General features: G+C 33.7%; 1 protein-coding gene across 2 annotated transcripts; it reads left to right on the top strand.

The window, feature by feature from the left end:
* Window positions 1-5,367: 5,367 nt before the first annotated feature.
* Window positions 5,368-14,210, top strand: LOC11441860 (ISWI chromatin-remodeling complex ATPase CHR11). Of its 2 annotated transcripts, none has more exons than XM_039830305.1 (25): window positions 5,368-5,660; window positions 6,109-6,231; window positions 6,328-6,431; window positions 7,864-7,967; window positions 8,348-8,445; window positions 8,614-8,793; window positions 8,890-9,111; window positions 9,858-9,992; window positions 10,077-10,359; window positions 10,451-10,524; window positions 10,632-10,852; window positions 10,947-11,034; window positions 11,119-11,212; window positions 11,305-11,493; window positions 11,614-11,639; window positions 11,763-11,842; window positions 11,930-12,019; window positions 12,097-12,166; window positions 12,259-12,313; window positions 12,399-12,457; window positions 12,535-12,700; window positions 12,972-13,150; window positions 13,236-13,451; window positions 13,543-13,641; window positions 13,740-14,210. In XM_039830305.1, the coding sequence occupies exons 1-25, from the start codon at window positions 5,436-5,438 to the stop codon at window positions 13,755-13,757; spliced, it is 3,198 nt and encodes a 1,065-aa protein (XP_039686239.1). In that variant the 5' UTR covers window positions 5,368-5,435; the 3' UTR covers window positions 13,758-14,210. The 2 variants fall into 2 exon arrangements, with proteins under 2 accessions (XP_039686239.1, XP_003593979.1); XM_003593931.4 differs by having other exon boundaries at window positions 5,369-5,660; window positions 11,614-11,645; window positions 11,766-11,842.
* The last annotated feature ends 589 nt before the right edge of the window (window positions 14,211-14,799 follow it).

Below are 14,799 nucleotides of genomic sequence, written 5' to 3'. Positions count from 1 at the left end.
CGAGTTGATATTGTTGTTGTTGTTGTTGTTTTTTTAGATTTTATTGTGTCTCTAATGTGGTATATCTCTTTTATCATTTTTTTTCGATCAAGTCAAGAGCGATGAATTAATTCTCCCTCACCTATTGAACTTGGCACGTGCCACTTTTGAAGAAACACACAAAAATAAAATCAAAAGTCATGTCAATACCAAGTTAAGCCCAATACTCCACAACTTCAACTTTTCAAGGTCATTAATTGCAAACCACAAAAAAAAACGATGTCTTTCCGTGGTCTGTCGCTGGAGAGTTGTAAACAAATTGCAAAAGAGACAAATTTCTCAATCACCTCTTTTGTTTAACCCAATAAGACTTTCCTCAATCGTGATAAACTACCACAACCCGCTGTCGTCAATGTCTTCCCAAACACCCCATGTTCCATTCAAAGGGCTGCAAATCAACCAAATCAGTCTACAACAAGGGGGAATATGGACAGAATCTGAATTAAGAGATGGATTTGAAGGATAAGATCAAGGTGAAAACAATTTACTCCTCTCTTTTGAAATTTTCCCTCCAACTTTCACCCCAAAATTTATTCTTTTTTAATCAAACCTTAACCCTAAATGTCGCATATAAAAGGGGTTGCTTGGTGAAAGTCACCCCAGTCTTGCTTTGTGTTGACAGAGCATCTTGGAACTTGAAGGGTAAGGTCATTCGACTTTGGCAAGTATCAGATTTTAATGGAAATAGAATGTCGTTTTCAATTGAACTGGTTTTACTTGATGAGGCTAGTGATAGGATCCATGCCACAATCAACAAGACTTTACTTTGCAAGTTCAGGAATGATCTTTTTGAAGGAAGAAAAATGTTATAGTTTTGAAAACATGGGTATTGTCAACAACTGTGGTGGTTATAGAACCACTAGGCACAGTTACAAACTAAACTTTCAATTCAGTTTTAAGGTTCAATATCTCCTAAACCTAAACATTATCAAGTCACCGTACCAGCTGATTCCAATCTATGAAGTGATTGGAGAAACTATGACATTGACTATTTGGTTGGTAATTTACCTATGCATATTAAGTTTTATTTCTTTACTTTAAATATTCAAAAAAAAAAAAATCATGTCAACACATGTATAGTTAACTTTGTTTTTTGTTTATAATATTTGTATACTTCATTGGTGTGTTGTCTGGAGTTGGTAGTGAGAGAGAGCTTGATAGAAATAGTACCATAACTAAATTGAATGTGATTGAACCTGAGGCAGGAGGGTAACACTTTGTTTTTTGTTTTTTAAGAACACAATAATGTTGTTGATTTAAGTTTTTTTTTTTTTTTGGAAAAAGGCACAAGATACAATGTACATTCTTTGGAAGCTATGTTGATGACCTCAACAATTTCTTTGACCACTTACAATTACAATTTTATGTGCAAAAAATAGTATACAGGAATGACGTCTTGTTTGAAGCGTGTACACGAGCAAATATGTTTTTTTGCAGTTAAAATAAAAAATTTATTAATTTCCTATATGTACAGTTTATTTTATTTGAATTTTTCTCGTTTGGAACTTGTTAAGAAATGCGGAGGTGAGTTTTTTTTTCCGATATAAAATAATTTACTCTAAATGCTAAAGTTTTCAATTAAATTATTTTAAGAATTTTTCTCTAACTTCTATTAGGAATTTATTATTGATGGTTATTTGAAGAAGAAAAAAACTAGTAAAAAGGAAACTAAATCCTTAATAAGTTGGGAAATTTATTTTACAATTTGAATGATTCATTAAATTATATTATTTGACCAACGTAAAGTGTGTTACCACATATTAAATAATTTTTACAGATTTTTTTTTTATGAAACTTTTTTTTTATAGAAAAATGAAAGTCACATTTTTACAAAGTAAATAAATATTGAAGTAATAATTTAAGCTAAAATGTAGCTTGTTACCAACATCTTATAAAAGTTAAGATTTTATAATAAATGGTAGTACATCCTTAACTTTAACATGCACATAAATTCCAATCATACATATTTTTTTGTCTTTTATAACTTATAACATATATGAACTATTGTTGCAACATATTATATAGTTATACTATATCGAGCGTAAGATTACTATCAATTAAATGTTGTGTTTATAATGGTTTACAAATTTAGATGTGTGTGATTTTTGGATACGAATTTTATGTTATGTTGTGAAATCTCTTAGCTTCAACGTGCACGTAGGTTGTCTATGTAAATTTGTCTTCTATAACTTATAACATGTAGGGATTGTTGTTGCAACATATTCTTTAAATATTATGTCTTCTATAGCTTTTTTTGAAACTATATTTCTAAAATTAAAAGGTACTTAGTGGAATGAGAGGAATGACAAACTCAATTGTTCAACGAGATGAGGTAAATGTTTTAATTTACTATGACTTTGATCTTAATGATTTTGTGCTCATGAAAGTAAAAGAAAGCACTCAAAATGTTGATTCTTCTTTTGAGGGGCATATTGAAGAAAAAATTAAACATAAAGTAGAAGAGTTTATATATACCGGAAGAAAGGTATTTTTTTTTATGTATTTTATTTATGAATTACTTAGGCAATATGCTCCCTTAGAGTTGAAGAGTGTATTTCTATAATATTTCAAACTAGGTTGTTGATCTACTGATGCCAATAAGAAAAGGCGGAAGTGTTGGATTAATTGGAACGATCGGCGAAAGAAAAACATTATTTATGATGGAACTTATGAAAAATAGTGGTATGGATTATGGCTGACTATGCTAGTTTTATTCATTTATGTTATTTTTTGTGATTTAGATACTGATTTTTCTGTGGTATTTTTGAGTATATTATGGATAGTGAGAAAAATAAAATGCACCAATTTGCTCCAAGCAATGGGAAAAACGACATTATTATTGAGGTATATCCATTACTTACAATTTCACAATGACACCATGCAGTAGAAGTGGTATGTTACGGCTGTCTTCGTAGCATTTTGGAACAATCAAGTTGGTCATAAACAACTCACTTTTAGGGATATGTTGTCAACTGAAATTTGTTGCAAATATGAGTTTCACTCACATGATCATCTATTTGTTATTTATCGACAAAATCCTGCATTTATTTACTGCACTAGGGTTAAAAAATGGTCTTAACATTTGATTTTAAACTAACATGCCAATTTTATGTCGTATTTCACAACATCTTTTGGCACAATGCATCAATCCATGGGTTATTATAGCAATATTATGTATTGTGATTTTTTTCTACGCTATGATTTCTGTGTGCGATTCCTTTGTGATTTCTGCATACATATTTTATTTGTCAAGTGTTGTGATAATGGAACCAAACAAATACTTATCACATCCGTTTACCATCAAAATATAATTGGTTTTAAATTTATTTAAATTGGTGCATTACTTCGACATTAAAGAATATTTTTTACGTATAAGTTAATGAACACCGAGACTGTTACAATGAACATTTATTAGCAGTGTCAATATGCAGTTAATAACTCAATGAACACTTATTAGATATGTTAGTTTGAAGATTTATAGTGCATTGAGTGAATCATTAAAGTTGTGATATCTTGTTAAAAAAATCTGTGATATTTTTAAGGGTAATGTTAACAGTGCCTCGGGGCACTGGTTAAGGAAAATAATGTTACATTGAAACTTGTGCATTCAAAGTCTTAAAAATATAAAGAGTGACATTTTTAATATAAAACTTTCTTTTTTAACTCAGGGACACTGATTAACATGACTCATATTTTAATTATTCAAATGTCTTTTTCTTACATTTTCTGTTGCAATAAAATTAATCAAAGGGAGTTAAAAAGAAATATATGCATATGCTATTAACTACCAAATGAAAATAATAATTTTGATGTGCCTAAAAAAAGGTTCCATGGGTCGTCGCTCATGCTTAAAGCCATCCCTATTTATTATATGTTAAATCATGATTGCCGAAGTGTAACCTAAACATATATTGCCTTATAAATTTAAATTTTTCGTTTTATAAATGAAAAATATTAGCGATTGTATACAAGAAAAAATAATTTATACGACACTCGTGAGAAATGACAAGTTTATGTTTATTTCATTTTTTTGAATGAGATGTACATGTGATTATAAGTAATGGATAATTATCTAAAGATATGTTTATGAGTTTGAGGAGAGGAAAGTAGAGAGAAATCTTCAATCATTTTTAAGGGAGCAGATTGATTTTTTTTATTTGATTTCACAATTTTATCTAAATTCTCCAACACAAATTTTATGTTCCATAAATTAAAGAAATTTATTATTTTAACAAAATATCAAAACTTTCACCTCCCAAATTCTTTCATTCTTTCCACTACTTAAAAAGAGGATCATCGTAGGCATATGTTGGATATTCACGTAAATCATGTTTCACGTATTTCACATAACCATATTTCATATAAGATACATTTTACACAAACCACATTTCATAAATCATATTTTACACCAACAACATTTCACATAAATCATATTTCAAATTATCATATTTCAGAGAAGTCACATTTGACATAAACAACATGGTTATATCATTAAGATTGATTATAACACACAATTAAGATTGAATTAAATATAATTTGAACGCATACAATTAAAACAGAGTATTTGGGTTTAGTTTGTGTAAGTTTTTGTTGGGCTTCAATCTTCGTAAATTCAAAATATGCGGTCTTTAATCCCTGTCATCATAAATGGCTCAACAAAATCACGTCATGTGGGCTAATAAGTCGATGACAACGACCAAACACAAATTTGTTTTTGAATTTGCAACGACCAAACAAAAAAAGCCAACAAGACTAAAACTAAAACACACCACAATTGCAAGAACTAAAATCGTATTTACACCTTTAAGATGAGTTAGAAATACCATTTATCATTTACTCTAGATGAAAAATTTTATGACCGAATTCAGCCGATGCTCAACTCTAATATATCTCCTCCCACTACCTCTTCCATCTCTATTTCCTCTCCCATCTCTTTTTTGTCTCCTATTATATTCATCAGGCTTCATGACTTGGAGAATTGCTTTTCTCCTATCTGTTTTTGCTCATTTTTACTGAGAAATACTTGCGTGAGTTAACTCATACAGAGAATACACCTGCATGAGTTAACTCACGCTCAACTATTTTGACGGGAATGAGCAAAAACAAATGAGAGAAGAGCAGTACTCCATGACTTGGGCCTAAACAAAGAAGTCCATTATGAATGGGCCTAAGTGTACCCACAAAGGTGGGAAAATCTACTACATTCCAAACCCATGGCGGGAAACAAAAAATTTCCTATCTCGTCATAACCGTACATTTACTTTCTTAATCGAACGGCTATAAACACCGCAATCACAACTTCTTATAAACCAAAGTGTGACTTCAAACATTAATTTATTACAATCCTTTTTCATTCTTCACCGGTCACAAACACAAACCCTTGAATTCAAGAATCCATGGCGAAACTGTCGAAGCAACAACCTTCTTCCGACGAAGAACCGGTGAACTCTTTGTCGGAGGAAGAGCAAGTGAATGAAGAGATCAACGAAGAAGAAGATCAAGAGGAGTTGGAAGCTGTTGCTCGTGCTGTTAGTTCCGATGATGATGATGAAGTCGCTGGGGAAAATCCTCCGGATTCTGATGCAGATGTTGCTGGTGAAGATGGTGATGATGATGGAGAGGTTTGATTTTTGTTTTACTCTGTTTTTTGAACAATTTTGTTGTTTAGTTTTTTTTTTTTTTTATAGTTTAGGGTTTGTAATTTTTTGGTGTGATTTAACTGTGCATGTTTTGTTATGAGATTTTGAGATGAATTTGAAGTTGAATTTTGCTGACTTGAGTTGAAAATTTGAATACTTGAGTGTGTGTGTGTGTGTGTGAGAGTATTCTTTTTTGATGTGAACTGGACTAATCCTTGAAGCCGAGTAGAAAATGCTGAAGTGAGTGAGAAAGATAGAGAGCATGGTAAACAGCGTGGTTACGAGTTACTTACTTTTTGTGGTGTGGCTAGCACATCAGACCAATCCTTCGAGCCGAGTAGATTAGGACATACTCAAGTGAGTGAGAGATATAGAGAGTATGGTAAACAGCTTGGTTACGTTTTAATTACTTTTTGTTGCGTGGCTTCAGGGAGAAGGTGGTCCTGAAATAAGCAAACGCGAGAAGGAGAGATTGCGAGAAATGCAAAAACTGAAGAAACAGAAAGTTCAAGAGATATTAGATGCTCAAAATGCGGCCATTGAAGCTGACATGGTGAGTTTAGTTGTTATTTTACACTTCTAAACTACTTTTTTTTTTTTGTATTGTAATAATATACTACATGATTTAGCCTAATATAATATAATTCAGAATAATAGAGGAAAGGGGCGATTGAAGTATCTCTTACAGCAGACTGAGCTGTTTGCCCATTTTGCAAAAGGTGACCAATCATCTCAAAAGAAGTCAAAAGGAAGGTACATTTACATTCCCTAGATTACTACTATTATGCTATGTCGTAACATTGCATGTCTTTTTTCTGTTATTGCTCAGAGTTAATTAGATTTACCATCCACATTACATCACAGATAATATACCTTCATTGCGTCAAAGTTTCAAGTTCTTTTAAGTTTTCAAGGGTGTGACCAAATTTTGTTTATATGGCAAGGAAATTGTAAAAACAAACCGGCATTAAATAATTGAACATCCAGGCGGAGTTCCTAGACTATTTATTTAGTGATTCAGATTGTCATGCTGAGGCGTTTATCTTTTTTATTTTAATATCATAAAATTGTCAAAAATTTTCCTGTTCAAATCCAATTTATGTAATTCAGTTATTATGTGTCATTAAGTCTGGTTGAATATTTAAGTGCTATTGAGTAGTAATTAAAAGAAATATTTTTATCTACCCTTGCTTGTCATCAATACTTTGATTTTCAGATAAGCATCAAAGAGTTGTGATAATTGCAGTTAAAATCTCGATTTAAAACACTTGTAAAAGTCTACAATTTCATGCGTGCTAGCCGATTTCCTGTGTATGCAGAATCAGGTTTGGGTAAGATCATGTGAAATTGCCACGGAAAAACTTCGTGCAATCACATGTTTTTTCCCTTCCGATTTCAGTAAACAGGTCAGATTGTTTTGGAAAGCTTTTCTGGGTGAATTCTGACCTGGACTGGCAATAAAACCTGTTTCCACTTTATATACTGGGACCCTTTGTGTCGTTTCGCTTACTGAAAACACTATTCCCTTCGTCTCATGGGTGAATCTGTGATGCTTTGTTTTTGCGAGCATACGTTAACCTCTTTTGTGCTTTATTTTTGCGACCAACCAAAACCTTCTGCTGCCATGTTTCTGCTACCAGAACTCATCCTCTCTCTTGCTCTGTTTTCGCAACCAAAATTATCTCCTGTTGTGTGTTTATTTTGGGCACCGAGTTCTGTCATTTTGTGCTCTGTTTATCGTGACCAGAAGCCCCTACTTGTGTACTGATTTTGTTGTTGAGTTCTTCTCTTCATTTTATTAGAATGTCTAACTCTGCTGCTGCTGCTGGTTATTTAAGCAAGCTTAGCTTCAGTTGTTTTGTTGATGACTTATGGAATTATGAGTTATTGGTTATTCAAGAAATTATTTACTAACTTCCTTATAGTTGTGACTTTAATCAAGTATTTGAAACTAAAGGTTTACCTTCTCTTACTGATGTTTATTCATGTACGGGCATTAATTTATAAGGATATTATTTATGTTTTATGAATTATGTAGAATCTTATGGTTTGTGTTAGGATTTTACTACCCCGTACTCAGTTTGAGTAAAATCTTGATTTTAACTACCTTGGTTGTGACTGATCCGGCATTAACTTTATCCTGTATAAACAAAACTTATCTGGCATTTAATGTTGTCTGTTTTAGTGGTCGCCATGCGTCAAAAGTGACTGAAGAAGAGGAAGATGAAGAGTACCTGAAAGGAGAAGAAGACGGTGTTTCAAACACTCGTCTGGTGACACAACCATCATGTAAATGTTCTTTCTCTTTGCTTATGTGCCTGTTTGCATGGTTTACACCACATTATATTTGCCTTTCAAATTTATTTTTATTTTCCTTTTTTACATATGTGATGCATGTTTATTTTTCTCTCGCACTCTTCTTTTATGTATTGGTGAAAATAGACATTTTTTTTCATAACTCATGATGTTGGATAAGGGTGTGCATTAATAGAATAAATTCTCATGGAAATTTTAGATCTGCCAAACTTTTACTTGATTCTTTTTCTGGTGGTAGACTTCAATGGACCACATGTGTTCTAGAAATGCATTCTGGAATTTTCCTAGTATTTTTTACACTCTGACCTCTGGATTGCTTTCTTGTTTATCTAAATGTGTATTCTTCATCACAGGTATTCAAGGGAAGATGAGGGATTACCAATTGGCTGGACTAAACTGGCTCATTCGATTGTATGAAAATGGAATAAATGGAATTCTGGCCGATGAGATGGTATGTGTTTGATTTTGGGCTTGCAGATGTGTTTTATTGCATTAACTTCATGTGAATTAACTCTGTCGTTTGTAGTTTGATAAAATGAGTTGATTTATGTCTTAATCGGCTTCTATGTTATTGGTGAGTTAGTTTTTATAAATCATGACAAATAAGTGTGATTTGCAGGGGCTTGGTAAAACATTGCAAACTATATCTTTAATGGGTTACTTGCATGAGTTCAGAGGAATTAAAGGCCCTCATATGGTGGTTGCCCCAAAATCAACTCTTGGAAATTGGATGAATGAGATTCGTCGCTTTTGTCCTATTCTGCGTGCCGTAAAATTCCTTGGCAACCCTGAAGAAAGGGTATGACCTGCTTTTTCGGGTTTAATTATTTTGGCAATAGTAACAGTTGATGCATATTTATAACACTTGTTTGTAAACGGGTTTAAATTACTGCAGAGACATATAAGAGAGGACTTATTGGTTGCTGGAAAGTTTGACGTTTGCGTTACAAGTTTTGAAATGGCTATCAAGGAGAAGTCCACTTTACGTCGATTTAGTTGGCGCTACATAATTATCGATGAAGCTCATAGAATCAAGAACGAGAATTCATTGCTCTCTAAAACAATGAGGATTTACAATACAAACTATCGCCTCCTTATCACTGGTACACCGCTTCAGGTATGGTATATTGTATTATAATGATGCGAAGAATTGTATTTTCATTTTTTATAATTCAATTCAGCGAACCATTCTAAATATGGAAGTAGTTCCATGCCAGTTTTCTTAGTGCAATCATTATTGGTATGATGTCATCTATTCAATCTCATTAAATCTTCAAATGGAGAAACTGTTAGAAGTGTTGGAGGGTGTGGCTGCATTGCTAAATTTCTAATCGTGGCTATTTTTATACAACTTCATTGGGTTGCAGTAGGCCCGGCCAATTTTGATTATTTGTTTCTTCATTTTTGGGTAAAACGGATTTGAGTGAGCATTAGTGTATTAAGAACAGAAACTGTATTACAGTAAGGGAAGAGAGTTTAAAAATTCCAGTAAAAAAAAATATTTAAAAATTATTGGCTATTCTTCCAGCCTCCAGGGAACCTTTTCTATATAATGATTTCATTAGAGGCAATGCATTTGCATTGAGTTGCTGCTCAAGATTTTGTTAACAGTCAAATGAGTTTGATTAACATGATCTAAGAGTTAGATGATATATAACTTTGCATTGATTAAAGTTTTAGTTTTGTTATTTAGTGTTCTTGTTGGATTTTACTTCAGTCTTGCAGCTCAATTGCTGAATTATGTTTTTTCGGGATTATTTATAACTGTGGATTATGACTCCCTTCCCTTCCAGTATTATTTTTTTGTTTGTATATGCTCATTCAAGTATTTACTGCTGTTCCTGACCTTTTTTATTGGTACAGAATAATCTTCATGAACTTTGGTCTCTTCTCAACTTTCTTCTGCCTGAAATTTTTAGTTCTGCTGAAACCTTTGATGAGTGGTTTCAAATCTCTGGTGAAAATGACCAACAGGAGGTTGTGCAGCAATTACACAAGGTAACTTATACAACTCTGTTTGATTCTCGTCTTTACTTTTAGTCTGATGCATATTTGACATTTTCATTTCCTCTGTATATCAAGGTCCTCCGGCCATTTCTTCTTCGAAGGTTGAAGTCAGATGTTGAGAAAGGGTTGCCACCGAAAAAAGAAACTATTCTTAAAGTGGGCATGTCACAATTGCAGAAACAATATTATAAAGCATTACTGCAGAAGGATCTCGAGGTTGTCAATGCTGGCGGAGAACGGAAGCGTCTCCTGAATATAGCTATGCAACTGCGCAAATGTTGTAATCATCCATATCTTTTCCAAGGTGCTGAACCTGGTCCTCCTTATACAACAGGAGATCATCTCATTACCAGTGCTGGTAAGTTCTGCTCACTTTAAGAGATACTTCAGAGGTTCTTTCTGCATTGATTAATATAATATGTGCTTTGTTGTAATAATTTCATCTGCAGGTAAAATGGTTCTTTTGGATAAGTTGCTTCCTAAATTAAAAGAGCGTGATTCTAGGGTCCTTATATTTTCACAGGTTTGTTCTGTTGGAATATGACTCCTGTCACTGATGATTGTAAAGTTCTTGTATGCTGCAACCCATTTGCAATAGTTCTCATTTATTTATTTTCCTTTTTCCCCCAGATGACTAGGCTGTTAGACATACTTGAAGATTATTTGATGTTCCGTGGATATCAATATTGTCGCATAGATGGCAATACTGGTGGGGATGATCGTGATGCCTCCATTGATGCTTTCAACAAACCGGGAAGTGAGAAATTTGTCTTCTTGTTATCAACTCGAGCCGGAGGTCTTGGTATTAATCTTGCTACTGCTGATGTCGTCATTCTGTATGATAGTGACTGGTCAGTATTTCAAATGGTTGTGGATGCAGCCATCTAATTTGTACTTGTGCCATAAACATTACAGCTTGTTAAATGGTTTGTGGTTTCACAACAGGAACCCACAAGTTGACTTGCAGGCTCAAGATCGTGCTCATAGGATAGGTCAGAAGAAAGAAGTTCAAGTTTTCCGTTTTTGCACTGAGGTTTGCAATTTTAAACTTCATCTGGTCATTCCATTTTATATTAACTGTGTGTCAGTATCTCACCACATCAGGGTTATGGTACAGTATACGATTGAGGAGAAAGTCATTGAAAGAGCTTACAAAAAGCTTGCACTTGATGCTTTGGTGATTCAACAGGGGCGATTGGCTGAGCAGAAGAGTAAGGACTTGCTGGCAATCTTTCTTGTTTCTTTTCTACATGGTGTACTGTATGGTTCGTCTAATATGGGTTCCATTGTTTTATATATGCAGCGGTAAATAAAGATGAGTTACTTCAAATGGTTAGATTTGGAGCTGAAATGGTTTTCAGTTCCAAGGATAGTACAATTACAGACGAGGATATTGATAGAATTATTGCCAAAGGAGAAGAGGCAACTGCGGAGCTTGATGCCAAGATGAAGAAATTTACAGAAGATGCAATCAAATTTAAGATGGATGACAGTATGCAATTTATAATTATATTATAGCTTTGAAACAATAATGGCTTGATGCTTACAAGTTTTATGCTTTCAGCTGTTTATTAGTTTGGAGTTAATAATTACCTCTACTTTCTTTTTGTAGCTGCTGAGTTATACGATTTTGATGATGCTAAGGTAAAGTTACATTTTATTATGTAATTGAGAACTATTTTAATTAGCTTTATATCAACCTACTCACTCTCCCTGCCCCCTTATCTATTAAACTAACAATTAATTTTCTTCCTTGAAATAAAGGATGAGAACAAGTTTGATTTCAAAAAAATTGTGAGTGAAAACTGGGTTGAACCAACAAGAAGGGAGCGGAAGCGCAAGTAAGGATTTTCCTTTAAATTTTATGAATCCAGTTTTATTAAGCATATTTTATGGCATGATATGCTGATTTTTGGGGGGTCTTATAGTTACTCGGAGTCTGAATACTTCAAGCAAACCATGCGACAAGGTGGTCCTTCTAAACCAAAGGAGCCCCGCATTCCTAGAATGCCACAGTTGTAAGTTTATGCACTTCATTTTTCCTTTTAACGTAAAGCTTCTGTCATTTTGATAGTTTTTTTTGTTCTTCCCCCAGGCATGATTTCCAGTTTTTCAACACACCGAGATTGAGTGAGTTGTATGAAAAGGAAGTACGCTATCTCATGGTAGGTGTTTGTAAAATGAAAGTTAATTTATGATTTTTAGGTTTAGCTTTAGTATATCCTGTTCAGTACTTAATTATTTTATAAAATTTCAGCAAACCCATCAGAAGAATCAGGTGAAGGACTCGATAGATGTTGATGAACCAGAAGGTACACACTATTTGAAAGACTAATGTTTTGGCTCCTTTTTGTCTTTTATACTGTTAATTTTAATTATGATGTATTGAATGTTCAGAGGTAGGAGATCAATTGACCGCTGAAGAGATGGAAGAAAAGGAGCGCCTGCTAGAAGAGGTGAAGAATTCCCTCCTTTTTGCAAACTAGACTTTCCTATGGATGTATTTTTGAGTTTTGTCATTTGGTCAATGTAGGGATTTTCATCATGGAGCCGAAAAGATTTTAACACCTTCCTCAGGGCCTGTGAGAAATATGGTCGAAATGATATACAAAGTATTGCCTCTGAGATGGAAGGAAAAACTGAGGAGGAAGTTGAAAGATATGCAAAGGTCTTCAAAGAAAGATACAAGGAATTAAATGGTATGCTACAACCAATTTGTTACAACCAATTTGAGTGTGACTGTGAAACAGGCTTTTGTTGTATATTTGAACATGGAATCAAAACACTTTGCTAAATCCAGATCAGTGTGCATCTATTAATTTGCAGTTAAATTTTTCAAAACTCAAGTTGCTTGTTTCATATATCCAACAGCTTGCGTGGTTTTTATTTATCAATTGTAGCTTGAAATTAGTTTCTCACCAGAATGTCAAGGTTCTACCTAATTTGTTCAATTTGAATCGCTTTCTGCAGATTATGATAGAATTATCAAAAACATCGAGAGGGGGGAGGCTAGAATTTCTCGGAAGGATGAGATCATGAAAGCTATCGGAAAGAAATTGGACCGCTACAAGAATCCTTGGCTAGAGTTGAAGGTACAGTATGGGCAAAACAAAGGGAAGCTATACAATGAAGAATGTGACCGATTCATGGTAGGAATTTGATTTATTTCTTCATGCCCACCACAGTCCTTCCATGGTTTTGTAAATCTTATATTTTCCTACTATAAATTTGCAGATATGCATGGTTCACAAACTTGGCTATGGGAACTGGGATGAGTTGAAGGCAGCGTTTCGAACATCACCCTTGTTTAGATTTGATTGGTTTGTTAAGTCTCGCACAACACAGGAACTTGCAAGGAGGTGCGACACCCTCATTCGGTTGGTAGAAAAGGAAAACCAAGAATACGATGAGAGGGAGAGACAAGCTCGCAAAGAAAAGAAACTTGCCAAGGTTAGTTTCTCTCTGTTTATCCACAACAACTGGTTGCTAATATTGTATCCATTGTGTATTTTTCTCGTACTCAAGTTTTACAATATTTCAGAACATGACTCCGACAAAGCGGGCTTTGGCAAGACAAACTGAGAGTCCATCTTCTGCTAAGAAGCGGAAGCAGTCAACTATGGATGATTATGCTAGCACGGTATGCATACTTACTAAATTTATATGCAATGCATTCTTTCTTTCTTGCTCAAGTTTCTTTCTGCTTTCTTACTGAAGCAGCTTATGCTATTGTTGTAGGGGAAGAGGAGAAAATAAGGACGTATGACCTAAATTGCAAAGGGGAGGTTGGGTTTTAAAAGCCTTGGCAATTTTGATGGTCCTAGACATAAAGACTGATGACCAGTCTTGCCTTCCATAGTCCTAGGAGCCACTAATATTAATTTTATGTTGGCTTTAAATATCAGTTCGAGTAGGGTTTAAGACATTGTGCAGTTGATGTTTCATGTTTGTAAATTCACTAACAAATCATTTAGATTTTTAGGGCTAGATCAATGAATGCGTACCTTTATCTGCACTATTCTGTAGTAATTATGCACTAGCTAGGCTAATGTTTTGAAAGTAAGGTTGGCAGTAAAATTTGCAAGGGGAAAAAAGCGTCAAGGTTTTGACGTCATATGGAGATTATGTACTTATGTAAGTAAAACTCTTCGAGATAATTATTGTAAGATATATCTATAACATGTTTGTTTATTCCCGGTAATTGAAATATCTTTTTGGTAAGAAAGCGTTGTAAATACTTTGTAAACTAATAAGACAATGTCATTTACCAAATAATTCCACTTTGATAAATAAAAACATTGTAAACTACTACAATCCGTAGTAAGCAAGTCAGAATAGACTTCCCAGAATCCCAACACAGCCTTAATCTCTACGACAAGTTATTGATTTTTGTGAAATGTTAACGAGTGTTCCGGGGCAAGCATTTTAAATTGTAAGTTTTTAATGATAAAGGTACGCATTCATTCATTGATAACTTTGGTCTTCCATTTTATTAGGCTTTGAATTTAAGATCAATACTTGGTAGGACTAAAAACCATATTTGAACTTTTTAAATATTTGATTCGTATAAACAAAGTAAAACAAAAAGCACCAACTAGTCCCTTTGTTTCTAAGGATGTTTTATAATTCCAAGAAATCAATGCGTTCAAAACTGACATAGTATATCCTAATGCGTGGTTTCTCTAAATGCTTAGGTAATTGTAATGCCTATGTTGCCAAACTATGAAGGTTTGTAGATTACGTGAGATAGAAGTTACTTTAGAGTTGAACTCGATTCTAAATTTAGATTTCTGCTCTT

This window comes from Medicago truncatula, chromosome 2 (assembly GCF_003473485.1).
Source record: "Medicago truncatula cultivar Jemalong A17 chromosome 2, MtrunA17r5.0-ANR, whole genome shotgun sequence".
Classification (NCBI taxonomy): Eukaryota; Viridiplantae; Streptophyta; class Magnoliopsida; order Fabales; family Fabaceae; genus Medicago; species Medicago truncatula.
Note: the sequence above shows the minus strand (reverse complement) of the source record. Positions and strands in the feature narration are given on the sequence as shown.